Source organism: Athene noctua, chromosome 2 (assembly GCF_965140245.1).
Source record: "Athene noctua chromosome 2, bAthNoc1.hap1.1, whole genome shotgun sequence".
NCBI classification, from domain to species: Eukaryota; Metazoa; Chordata; class Aves; order Strigiformes; family Strigidae; genus Athene; species Athene noctua.
The window spans coordinates 50608409-50622518 of record NC_134038.1 but is presented as its reverse complement, the minus strand read 5'-3'; the positions used below and the strand labels follow the sequence as shown (position 1 = coordinate 50622518).

General features: G+C 39.7%; 1 protein-coding gene across 1 annotated transcript in view; it reads left to right on the top strand.

Moving 5' to 3' along the window:
* TAF4B (TATA-box binding protein associated factor 4b) overlaps positions 1-14110 on the top strand; it is a 73016-nt gene that overhangs the window by 55416 nt on the left and 3490 nt on the right. Inside the window, exon 14 of the mRNA XM_074899045.1 lies at positions 5635-5754. Within this exon, the coding sequence (XP_074755146.1) occupies positions 5635-5754 (120 nt within the window). The remainder of the gene's footprint in view (positions 1-5634; positions 5755-14110) is intronic.

Sequence of the window (14110 nt, the reverse complement as noted above, 5' to 3'; positions counted from 1 at the left end):
TTATTTAATCTGTCCCGTACTCTGTCAACCTACAATGTCATCCCCACTTTTTTTTTCTTTATATTAAACCCAGTATCTTGTACTTATGCTTTTCAGTCTTTCCCTTATATTAATAATAACCAAGTCCAGAATTGTGGCATTTAGCTTCCCCACCTGTCTTACCAGCATTTCTTCTGAGCTCATTTACATCCATACAGCTGTATTTATTTGTTCTTGCATTGCCAAGATTATTTTGTTGATTTTTTCTTAAAATAAGTTCCTAGCACTTAAATCTGAGGAATAGAGAAAAGAAATCTCTCTTCATTTATTTTCTAGAACTTTGTGTATTGAAGCTCCTGCAGAAGTGGACAGTGGTATGAATTTCTTGAGACAGATGTTATCTGCCAGCATTGTGCTGGACAAGTACCACCCATTTGGCTTTTTTTTAACCTTAGACCTGTTACTGATCTGTGAGCCCTGGCTAATACAGATGTTGAATTTCTTGTTGAACCTTTAGAGAAACCTTTCCTGGTAAAACTGTCCTTGAGGATCTAGAGAGTAAAGGTTTCATATACTTTGCCATCTGTGAAAGCTTATACCAAGTACCCTGTTCTGATTTGGGTACTTTGTGATGAGACCTGAGGGTTTTCTTTACTCCTTTTCGAAGGTGTATGTGTATTCAGCTAGGTAGCTCTTCCATTTCCCCCCTTTGATAATATAGCCACCTGCTGCTGTACACATCATGGATTAACTGGTGTGAATTAGTTGACTTTATTTGTAGTAGAGCATACTTTTTTCTTTCTTCAGTTGTGGTTAAGGGATTCTTCCTTGCAATGTTTAGGGAAAATCTTGCTAGATTTGCATAACTTGAATTATTGGAGCTCTGATTAATGTTAAACCACATATCGTGTGCTTCATAACTGAAAGAGTTTGAAACCAACTTGCAGTATTACTTTTAAAAAAAGGTCTTGGCATCTCATAGCTGAAGTATTTCTTGTCTTCTTATGCAACTTGAAATTTAATTTTTGATATTAAAATGCCACAAAAATGTCATTGGTGTAGTAGTAAAAATAGATTTTGCTTATTTTCTGAAATGTGGAGTATGAGACATAAGTGAGAGAATTTCTGTGAGCAGTAACAGAAATATTTTTCTCAGTAGAGGATTGAGTGAAGAACAGAGAGGTCAATTTAAAAACCTTTCATTTTGTGTGATTACAGCCATGCTGCAAATGCCATTTCACTATAAGGGAGGACTTTAAAATGTACCTTACTTCTTGATTTGTGCTGCAGGTCAGATTAACTAAAATGGTTATTGTGTCACCCTAGAGATTCCTGCTTGCTGCAAGACCAGACTTTAAACCCTATTTTTATTATTAAAAAGGCCAGCAGCAACAAAGACTATTTTACAAGTTCTGAGACGTTTTCATAGCAATTTGATCTTTATACACAGGTTTTTAGAACTCTTTGTACTGCGATTCTTAGCATATGTAAAAATCAGAAAGAGGGGACAAGGGGCATGAACATTCATTTGTTTCTTGCCTGGAGACTGTCCCTTCTCAATGCCCTTCTTGAAGAATGAATTTTGAATAGAACATGTGTTGGACTCCTGTGTTGTGGTGGAACAACATCATCTTTCAGCAGATCAAGTAGGTCAGGTTGAGGGGAAACCTGCTAGTTTGCGATTCCCCCTGTTCCTCTTGAATGGCCATTACACACTTTTATCTTCAAGGGAAAAAAAATAATCTGCTTTCAAGAGACCAACCTAGGTATGAGAGTTCCTCTTTGTTTGTTTAGTCAGAGACACTGTTATTAGTAAAACAGGCCCATAGAAGGGAAACAATACTGGATGCAGCTTCTCTGTGTTATATTTGAATATAATATATATACTACTTTTACTGTCTTTCACTTGCTGCAGTGATCTTTCTGCCCTAACTTGTATGCTACAAAACTGTCTGTTAAAGAAATATTTGACTCAACATAGTTGCCTCTTGCTCTTTCCTAATCTTGTTTAGGAAAATCTGGCAGTAGTTAGCCAGTCAGTATCCTCAGGTATCCCTTGATGTTATCTGCTTGTCTTCTCCTTATCCTGTGCTTTTAACTGCTCACACAATGATTGGACATTTAATCTCTCACTTTTTAATGGAGCAAAACTTGATGAAAAGATGGTTTTGCTGGCTTCAGCAGGGGAATTTGGATGCCTGCCCATATCTCTTAATGGGGATCTGTTGAGTCCATTATGGAGATTGAGTGTTTAAATTCATTTGTCTTAATTACGTTCTCAGAAAAATCCCCGGGATGTCAAGAATGCAACAAGACTATGAATTCTTTTTTTCTTTTGCTCCAAAACCCTGATGAGATTCTTCCTGATTTGAAAAATCCTTTGACTGCTTATGGGTGGAAAATATATTGGGTAGAGTAGATGACGGCAACGACATGCACTTCTGGCATTGTCTTGGGAACTATGTGATCAAAGATGCATCAGTTCTGTTTCTAGAAAGAACACCTTTTTCCTACCATCCACCAAGTGTCATCCCATCCTTTGTAGTGGTAGGTTTTATGCCAGCATTGCCCTCAAGCAGCAGTGCTCGCTCCTGCAAGGCGTCTGTGTCGGCAGCAATGCTTTGTCAGCTTGAATTGTGTGGGGTAAATGGTGATGGTGACCAGGCGCTACCCAGTCCTCAGCCAGAGCAGCAGTCTGGTAGTCCACCAAGAGGCACTCAACGCACCCAGTCCCTTACACTCTGTGCTGATGCCAACCCAAAGCCCCCTTGGTATTATTTAATTCATAGCTCTGCCTCTTGTCCTTTGTCTTTACCACGGCTGTCCATCAGCATCAGCTGTGAAAAGAAGAGGGTCTTATTTCAATGCGGCTTCAAGCCACCGACCAAATGTTCAGCAGCCACCTGTTTTTCACATGTCTAACTGTAGTGAAGCTAGTTTGTATGTGTTTTGTAGGATTGAGGGAGAGGGAGGATGTTTTCTAATGACTCCCAAGAATGGAAGCACAGGATTAATAAAGGCTTTTGTTTTGCTTTTTCGTTTCAAGTTTAATGGTTTTAAAAGTCCTTTTCATTTTAAGTGTAATGATTCTTAAAAGTAAAGCAAGCCATCTTTCCCCTTCTGGTTTTCTTTGCCACTGGAGCCTTTTGAAATTTAATCTGCTCCCAGAGGGATGCCATGTGCATGATGTGTTGGAATGCCCTTTCTCATGGCAGGAAGATGTGGCCACTGTGACTTCCTTCTGCAATGCTAGAAGGAAGGTGTACTTCCACAGGGATGGTCCATAGCTGCCTGGAAGTGGGGGTGGATCCAGGTGTTGGAGGCCTGGGCAGCTGGGGCTGGAAGTCAGCACATGTTTCTTCTGAAGAATCTTAGTGGATTTTTGCTCCCAGTTAATCCAGGAAGTGGTGAAGATGTTGTGTAAAAATAGTTCCTAGGCCTCACTGTTTCATAGAGTTTGTGAAGTTTCAAGTTACTTTTTCAGATTTAGTCTTATTTTCCCCCATCTCTGATTAGTTGCAATGTGTTCCTGAACATAATATACATATTTAAGACTGAAATCAAAGGGAAGTTTTTCTTAAACATTTTATGCAAGTAGGCTGACTGGACGTAACCTCAGACAATTGCAGAACACTTAGTTTTCAAGTTTAAGGGACATAAAACCTTACGGTCTCTAAAATATTCATGGAAGTAATATGGTATACTTCAAAAAAAAAAAAAAGCCCCATTCAGAACTGAATAAATTCGAAAGAATAAGTTTATAAGTGTTTACATTGGACACAAAAAGTAAGAATAGTGTGTGTGGTAAGTGAATGATGGTATCTAGAAGTACTACTACATCTCAGTAAGCAAAAGCCTATGTAGTGTGATGAAAGCTGACTTTTTGTAACTGAAATATTTGTCTCATCTTCAAAAAAACCCCTAAAAGACACTAAACCCCAAAACCCAACTGCTCTCAACATAATCTGTGTCAGTCTTGCATTCTCTGACTTTTGCTGAAAAAACTTGAGCATGTCTGTAGTTTGAGTCTTAAGGGGGTGGATGTCCTTTTAGGGATCTTGCCCTGAAATACCATTTAAATAGACAACTGCTGCAGTACTTGATATGAAGCTGCCAGCATCACTAAAGTAAGAATAAATCCACCTATCTGATATAAAAGAAGACTTGCAAAAAAACCCACCCAAAACCCACCAAGCCAAAGAGCTATCCTCCCCAAACCACCCCCCACAAAACCCCACAGTATTTCTTTATTGTGGACTCATCTTTATTTAAGTAGTAACAAGTGGGGGAGTAGTGCCATGTAGGTGCTACAAGCTCAGTTCTTACCCACTGAATTTCTCTTCCCTAAGTGGGATTTCTGAGAGCTGAAAAGCGAGCCAAAGCAGTGTATTGCAAGCTTAGTAAGCAAAATATTTTTACTGAATGAGAAATTCCAATAAATTAAATGTTTTTATGATTGTGGGGGGTGAAGGGTGTAAGGGGGGAGAATCAGATGCTTGGCTACCGTGATATGGCTGTGATTTCTTTAAAGATATGCACACATATCCATGCAGAGTATTCCTGTCCGAACAATTCCATGAATCCTGGGAATGGGGGGAAGGGGATGGGCTAAGGAGCTGTTCTAGCTGCATGTCAGATCACCTAAAGTTTAACATCAAACCCAGAGGTTTGTGTTTAAGGACAAACTCAACCTGAGTGAATAGAAGAGCTTCCTTCTCTACAGAGAGAGCATTCCTCTCCACCCATGGTCCTCGCTGGACAGCTGGCGGATCTGAAAGCAGAGTGGTTGCATTAGCGAGGTGGCCAATCCAAGGTAGCAAGACTGTTAGCAGACTTGACTGGGTTGAGCTCCAGAGCAGCTGGCACCTATAGTTATCGGATAGAATGAAGTAGTATGTACCTCGAAATGCAGAAATTAAAAACTTTTTATTTTTTTAAAAAACCCTTTTGATTATGGCTTTCTTTTCCATCCCAAGTTTACCTAACCCAGGTAGAGGTTGTTTCTAAGGATTTCCTTGTGTTGAACAGTTTTTGGAGGTGAGCGAAAATAAACATATGCAGCATATCTCTAAATTGCTTTAGATATGCCTGAACATTCAAATATGTGCTGGGAAAAGGAGAAATTTAAGTGAACTGCAGCATTCTGTTCAGCTGGATAATAAGATGTTTCAGAATGCAATGCTGAGTGCTGGGTTCAGGTAATACAGCATGAATAAATTGAGTTTCTTGCTTGTGCAGTCATGAATTGAGACTTGAATTCAGAATATGCCCAGTTCATAGAACTCGTTAACTTCAGCTTTTAATACTAATCCAGCCTCATAAAGCAGTTCTGATCAGTATTTTTTGTTAATCAGAAATGGTAAAGCTTATGAGCTGAGGAACCAGCAACAAGGCTCCTGTTAAGACTGCACTGATACCACACTACAGTCTCCATAAAAAGTGTTACTTACACTGTAGGGCCATTAGCATTTCAAGACTGTTAAGCATGACAGAGTATGGGAATATGTCAAAAACATCCAGAAAGATGGGAAAAGATGCTGTGTAGTACGTTGTTTCAGTAGGGACTGCAGAGCCATCTGAAGATGCCATAAAGAGAACAAGACCTTTAGGATACTGTATATCATAATTAACGTAGGTATTTTGTTTTTAAATTAGATGCAACAGTTGGAGTTAGCACAAATGCAACAAAGAGAAGCCAACCTCACAGCTTTGGCAGCCATTGGACCAAGGAAGAAAAGACCATTGGATTCATCAAACGTTGGATCTGGGCTGGAGGTACAGAGATAACTTGCATGTTGTTGTGTGTTCATACTGAATTATTTTTATCCTTACCTGTAGGAAGAAGTGAGAATTCTCTTATGTGAAATGGCTGGTTACATACTGTAAGAAGATAGTCTGTGTGTTAAATACTTGAAAGGATTGTTTCTGGTGAATTTGATGGGGATGATTAATTGTGTGTTATAGGAAGCACTGTGGATAAGAGCACTGTGTGTTAAGGGCTGAACGAAAGGATGTCTTAGAGAAACTTTCGTCTGCACTGGAGGGTAACAAAGCTGTGGTGGTCTTCCACAGCAGCTAGTTGTCATGGCCCCTCAGTTGAAGTCATGATGGCTATTTTGAAATGGCTCTTGCTTTGATATTTGGCTGTGGACTTTTTTCTATACACAATGCATAGGGACTCTTTTCAAATACACTGTGAGTTTGCATTGTCTAGATCCCCTCCAAAATCAATCAATCAATCAAGCTAGACCATTCTATTCCTGCAATGAGCCTGATCACTTTTTCTGGCTCATGTTGCATTTTAAAAGTGCCTTGAAGGTGCTTTTAACAAATCTTGGTCTGAACAGATCTCTTAATGTTGTGCCGGAGATTTAACTGTTTCTGGGACCTGGGAAGTTTACAGGACTGCAGAAGTTCTTTCTGAGGAGACTGACAACCTACTTCTGTTAGTGATCACCTTGACTAGGACAGGAGAAATGTGTTGCGGACTGTTAATCAATTGTTGTTGCTAGATTTGCTCCCTTTTCTCATGAAACCTCAGCATCACTCAAGTGAATGTCTGATCGGTTTGTGACCCAAGCACAGTGAACAGAAGCTTGGGAAGTAACTCTTGCATGGAAGAAGTGGTGGGAAAGTTGTCCTTCTGATAAACCTTGTCTTTCATTCTTGTGTACCAGGAGGCTGAAATAGATGCTAGGACTGAAAATACTCCAGTGTTTTTGCATATTGGAGTCTGGAAGGACCTTGTATAAAGCTCAATTATTTGCAATGTAACTGAGGTAATGGTGGCATTTATCCTGTAGGTTCTCTATTAGCCTGGGCTATGACAAGAGACCTCTGTAAGGAGGTGAGGTAGACTTGTTTCTCTGAATTCTATTTTTTTTTCTGGTGTGGAGACACAGTTCCTTGAATGCTCCCTGTTTACTGCAAGTGAACTGAAGGAATCTGTATCTAAACAAGCTACAGAAAGCAGTGTTCCCAGCTTTTGAGCAACTATTCTTTGAAGTTTTTTAATGCGCTTTCACATGAAGCTGAAGGTATAGTTATTTTTTTTATAATACCACTGGAAAAACTTGAAAAAATGAGTCGAGTACAAGAACAGTTTTCCCCATCCTTTTCTCCTCTTCCCCCAAGCTTCTATTGAGTAACTATTCCTGTTCTTCGTAGTGGTTTTCTGTAATTATTGCCAGATTTGTTTCTGAATATTTAACAAGTCTGCCTGTTAGGTACTTTTCAGTTATTTCTCATTGTCTGCGGTATGTCTGCTTTATTAAAAGCTTCATGAGATTGTGCCAAAGTGAAACATATAACAGTGTTGCTATTGACAGGTGGTGATCCATTATTTACGTTGCCAGTTTAAAAGAATGTGGACATAACAAGCCTAAAACTGACCATAAACCTTGATAGCATCTCACTGACACACATTTACCTGCTGTATTTTAAGATGCTTCTCATACAGGTTGCCTTACTAGACTTGAATTGTAAGGGCAGGAGGTGAAAGTAATTCTGCCAATGAAACTACTTCAGTTTCTTGCATGCAATCTTGCATTCCAGTGCCTACTACTTAGACTTCATGCTACCAAAAAGCAATTCTCCATGGACCGTTTTTCTTTTTTGTGAAATTATTCAGGCTAGCAAACTTGAGAAGGATGTTTAGACTTAGACGTTTAAGTGTCCCAATATATCTGAGAGGATTTATAAAAGGCTTAAGACTTCTCATGTAAAATAAAGAATGGTTTTGACAAACACTCTGTAGTTCAAGAAGCAGAACATTTGTAATACATTCATGATAACATGGCAAAACATCCTGAGCAGTAAACAACATTCCATTCTTCAGAGATGAAAGGAGGTCTTTGAAACTGAAAGCAAGTACTATATGGCCTTAGGCTGATACACATTTGGGCATCTTTAAAATCATCTTTTTGTGCAACCTGTCTGAGAATAATTTAAACAGGCAGGATGTACTTTCTCATTTCAAATTGCAAATACAGACAGCTTTACTCTCAAGTAATCTTAAATGTCAGAACTTTGTGACTATGCAATGGCAAGGAGCAAATCTGTGCCTAATACTCCTGTGACCAGTGGGTTTTTTTTTTTTAAATCTAATGTCTTGGTAGACAGGTAGGATGGAAGAAGTTACTGATTGTGAATGGTCCTTTCACAGTACTGAATGAAATCACTGGTGCTAACTGCATTTGTGATTTTTAACTAAGACTTAAACTTTCCTTGAATACTGTTCTTTGTACAGTGTTTGTATCTCTTATGTCTGTGTTAGAGCAAAGTTGACTCTGTTCAGCTTCTTTTTATTGTTGCCTACTTCAGTAATTAAAGGAAAGGAATTGTTTCAAGCCATTATTGATGTAAACTGAAGCCCTAAGGTATTTGGGGAGACAGGGAAGAAATAATCAGTTACAGTATATATTTAAAAAGTGAAACTCCATAAGCGAATTTGTTACATATTTGCCTGCCTTTATTCAGTACCAAAACGTGATAGTACTGGAAGAGTGCAGCTCAGCAGACTGGGTTGGTATGGCTCTGCTACCTCTGTTGCAGTAACAGTAGGAGTGAAGGACTGAGAACAGCGTTTCCTTAGCATACCATGTTTCTTTTCTTCACAAATATATCTGTGTTTAATTGGGATGGTTCTTCAGCCCTAGGTATTTGCTTCCTCTGTACTCTGCCACCTGGTTTTGCACTTCTTCTGGAAAGCCTTTTTCCTGGGATAGTTGAATGCTTGATTCCTGCACATTCATCCTGTGTTGTTCTCTAAAATTCTTCTTTCTTAACAGGTCTCCTTAAAAGACCAAGTAACGGATTATTTTAATCCGGGAACTAGAACGTGTGCTTTACAGCTAAAAGCCTGCTTACTAGCAGCCAAATCACTTTGTAGGGTGGCAGGTAGCAAATAAGGAAAGATGTTCTTGCCCACAGGAGTGTCTGTCAACTAATTTGGACCTAAAAGAAACATAAGAAGACTGAACTATATCTTGCCATGATTGTTTCTTATGTATTGCTAAACTTGAAATAGCAATAGAGGCAAATCCATGAAGGTCATGGAATGAAAAAAATAAGGCTAATGCTCTAGGCCTAATTAAAAAAAAAAAAAAAAAAAAAAAAAAAAAAAGGCAAAAAGGCACCAGTATAATGGGAATGCTTTCCCTCTTCTGGTTGGAAGCACGTATTTTGCATGTTCTCTTCACTGCAATTTAACATTTGAATGGTATTGTTCAGAAAGAGTAATTTGAGAAAGCACTGTTAAGATAATCCCCCTATTGTGCAAATGTGTTAATTGGTGCTACTTGTATTCCAGAGGTGGTAATATCTTCATCTCTCTCATTCTGGTCCCTCTGGACATTTGGATTCAATGATGGGAGAGGCTTTCGGATTTCATTCCTATCTGTTTTCGGGTTTGTGTATTTGTTACCCACCTCTTTTCTTTTTTAGGGGGACATGCGTTGAACAGTAATGAATTAAAGGGTGGAAAGAATTGAAAAATAACTCCTCTTGAGAAGGGAGAACGCTTCTAAAACAAATCACAAAAAAGTAAACTTGAAGCCACAGACTTATTTTCTGATTCTGTGTTCTATTTCATAGTTTTTATTGGTTGGTAACATGTCCCATAATGTTTTCAATGCCGAGAAATAGTCAAGGATTATTTTGGATTAAGTTTTACTGCTTTCCTGATGACAGCTATTTTGGAAACAGCTTTGTCTCATTCTCACTGTAACTGGAGTCTTAGAAGTTTGAAAACCCTTGCAGATATTTAAAGCTTTTTTTCTGTGAGGAAATGGGCTGCAGTTCTGAGTCCTTAAAGTTTCTTTCTTTCTGTGCAAAGGTCCTGGGTCCCAGCTCAGCTTTGGCCTTAAACTGAGAGCAGTATCTTTGTGTGGTATCACACAGAAGGGTGGAAAAAAAGTTTAGATGCGTTTTTAAAAGTAGAGTTAGGAGACTGGCAATTACTCTTATGGTCAGCTTCTGTGAAGGTTGTGGTTGGACCATTCTTCTGCTTTATACAAGAAAACTTACTTGGATGCCTGGACTTCTGTATAATTTTTTTTGGGACACTGGTTGCTTCTCATCCATTTTCTGGCTCAATGATAACACATTAACTACTTGGAAGACATGAAGTCTGTCTTGCCCCAGAGTGCTGTTGGTGGTGTGTCCTTCACTTGCCTCCTTCTAGGTTTGTCACATTGACTGACTCAAGACACAGTCTTATGCCTTTTCTTTCTTTTTACCTCATCCAATGGCAAAGGAAATCTCTTCCTTCCAGATAGTTTGTGGTTGTTCTGTCCCCCACCAAGACTGGCTGCTCCATTAGTAAGTGTGGGTCTTGCCTTGCCACCTATAGTCTAGCTCTGCTGTGGAAACTTAGGCTTACTGCAGGTAACTGCTACAGAAGTAAAATGATGCAGCTGATATCTTGGGGTCAGTGCAGAGCCATTCAAGTACTTTCTTTCCATCAAACTCTTAGCTCTGTCCAACATGCATAAAATAATGTGATACTTCCAGGGTGATGCACATCTTCCAATACAGCAGCCCTCAAATAAGCTTGTATTCTCCTTCTGGGAAGAAGTTTGGCAAGAAGAAATGGAAGAAGTCTTGTTTACCACACTGGTCATTGTTCCATTTTTAGTATTGATTGTGGGTGGAGAAAAGAAGCTTGTTGTCTTCTCTTCTAGGTCAAGGTGTCTGCCACATCTGATCATTGTTAGCAGAACTTAAACTTACCCTACTTGCTTTACAGCTTAGGATGCCGGTATGCATGTTGATCAAACATACTCTGCATGTGGTGCATGTTTAAGCTTTGGAAACACTCTTTAGGCTGACCTGGGAAGAACTAAGCTTTTAAGCAGAACTCCTTTTCTGCTGAATGAAAGAAAACCCCAACTCTTCTAAATGTTTGGGAAAGAGAGATGTTTGGGGTTTTCCACTGTGTGGCAATCAAATTGCACTCAGTTTTTTGGTGTTTGCAGGAGGGATGTGTGGTAATTAAAGGAGTGTCTGGCTTTACACTCTTACAAGTGATAGCTGTAGAAGTTACTGCCGCCTTTCTGGCCATGAGCTCTTCTGAGGAGAGGACATGCTAGCATAATTCATCAGCTTCAGGATTGGTGTTAAGGATGTGACTGTGTCTAAATGTGAATTAAACACAGAAGTTGGCTCTGTAGCGAATAGACGATGGGTTTGCTGCTCCCTGTATATCCATGGGGCGCAGAGGCTGCTGGCTGGTGCTTGGCATTGGTACATGATAGTCTGCTAAAGCGTCGTCTTAAAAGCTGCAGAAAATTAATTTAAAAGCAATCACTGTAAATTGGACCTATCCTACCTGCATGTAAGTAGGTGTTCAGAGCAAGGCTACAAAATCTGTTTCTACACTTGAGGGGTTTCCTTCTCTTTTTCTGTGTCTCTACCACCCCTTCTCCCAGCCCATTTTGAGATTTAAGTCTGAAGGAGGGTTTTTCTTTTTTCTTCTTTGCGTATGTTTAACATATGCAGACACTTGATTTCAGTTTCTAGTTCTTACTCAGGCTGTTGGGACAGCCTGGATTGAAGTCTGCTGCGTGGTCATACCTTTGGGGAAGAGGAGAGCTAAAAATGTTACTGCAATTATAAAATACAGCTTCAGCATCTTACTTATCTGCTGCAAGACCTAAGCACAGCTCTGTTAGCTAGAGAGTTACAATTCCAACGCTGAGTTTCCTGCCTGTTGTCAGTCTAGGCCGTACACTTGATGTGAATTTTTCCCCATGTAAATGGGCAAAAAATATTCTCGACTGCCATTCACACACTTCAGAAATACAGTTCATTGGCCCATATCATGCCTTCTCTGTGCTAGAGATGAACTTAATTCTTCTTATGTGTGAAAGATATCTGCAATTTAAATGACTAATTGCATTGTAGCTTTAGGCTGAACATATTGGTAACGTGCAAATGTTGATGACATGTGAAGGGTCAAGAGATTTATAATTTAGTTGACAATATATTGCTTAAAATGATGTGGCAAAGAGCCAGAAAATTTCAGCTTAATAATTGTCTATTAACTAACATGACATATTTGTATAGTATTCATTACCTCCAGGTACAGATTAAGCATCTGATGTAGCCATATGAAGTGACATGCGTACATGAATCTTGGGCATAATAGTGAATAAACTGACATTACATTCACAGTAATTTGTTCCAATATGTAAAACATGTTGTTGCCTACATTTGAAAGGACTTGTAGGAATGTTGCAATGAACTCTGAGAAAAAATGCGTAACTGAATATTGTTCTCTGTTATATGGGTCTGACAGCTTTGTGAGGCTTCTTTGTAGACTGCAGGTAACATCATAAATATACATGTTTGTTTTTAGCTGCACGAGAAGCAGCCTGGACATAGAGATCTAAGCTTTTCAAACATTGGCTTGGTCTTTAAAGTTAAAAAAACCCCACTCAACCAATTTTTATTTAAAAAAAAAAAAATATAAATACTGAATAATGTAGTATTTTAGTATTGTGAATTTGGGAGTATTTCTATTAGCCTGAGCTTGTTAGAATAGGCAGCATCAGTAGGCTAGCTTGTCACCAAAGTAAGAGCAACTTCTTTCACTTTGTTTTCTCTGGCCTAAAAATGAGGCACTTATTTGTACAAGCAAAACTGTCACAGTTCTGGCAGGGTCTCTACCTTCCCCCTTCCTCTCTTCCCTCCCTTGGAGGAGACCCAGGGAAGTGTTTGAGCACTCCACAGTGTGTTAATGGCTTTTTAACCTTTTTTCCTTCCATGAGACAGGAATACATTCTGTATTTTACAGCTGGAAAAATAATGTACAGGGTACGTTAGACACCACCGACCTCAGTGTGACCGCAGGTGACAGAGCTGGGGGTTGAATCTGGATGGTTTTCCTCCGATTCACTAGGTGCTCTTACCACCTTTCAACATCATCTCTGCTGCACACAGCTGTAATTTTTCCCTGTTTGGAGATGTCATTGAAAACTGTCTTGTGACTTTGCTTCCTTCTGCTGGTGGTATTTTTACAATATGCAGCAGAGCTGCAATGACAGTTTGTTCTCTTGGGATCTTGTCTCTAGGACTGGGATGTGTTTATGCCACACCAAAAATTGAAATTAAAACTCTTGGCTTGACTTTTGACTGAACACTACTCCCTTAAAGTGCCCCTCTCAAGGGTTTAAAATTTTGAATGTGAGTAGTATGAAGCCATTGAATTTGAGAAGGGAGCGTGTACTCTGCCAGGAACAGCTCACTGAGCCTGACACGAATTTGTTGGAAATGGAGGTGTCTGCTGACCCCTCTGATCTTTGTATCAGGGACTGTAGAATAGCTCTGAGTAACTTTAAAATCCTTGTCAGTACCTGTGATCCAGACTTGCAGATCACATGCTCCAGATACCTTGGAGACTAGGAGTAAGGTGGTGATGGTCACTTAGGTAAAGGAAGAGCCTTGTTGTGAGCTGTGGCTCTGTACCAACTTCACTCTTACCTTTCTAGAGTTGGTATTTAATTCTCAGTCCAGCCACTGGAGAGAGCTCTAGAGATCTTAAAACAGGTTTCAGGAACAACCTCTCAACAAAACTAGCTGTACAACAGGCGTGGGACTACAGCAGGAGCTCCACAATGTCTTCTGCTGCAAAGATCAGTGAGAGTAACTGATCTCGTGTCAGGTGTATATAAAGGCTCTAGGGATCAAGAAAGGGTAACGGCATATTGCTTTGGCAAAGTTCCTGATTTGATTTAACTCTGAGGATAGACCAAAAGCAGGACTGCTGCAGTTGTGCCCTCCTGGGACTGGTTTTAAGCCAGATGGTGCTCTCGGTACCATGAAGGTTGTTTTTCAGTGGTGCAGAGCCACGCAGTACCTCACCTAGCTTATGAACAGGCTCTGTTAGCTGTTGATATCCAGGTTGACTGGTAGTATCTATGCTGATAGTTACCCCTTCTGGGCTGCATGTGTTTCTGTCATTTCCCTTTCAGAAGGAAAGAGGGGTGCTGGGGTTTCAGAGAAAGGCAGAAACTTCAGGATATGGCTGACATCTTCCAGCCTCCCCTGTGGAGGAGTGTTCCCAATATTTAAAAAAAAAAATAAATAAATAAATTCTAGTTAAGGCACTTATGTTGGAGAAGGGGGGGTG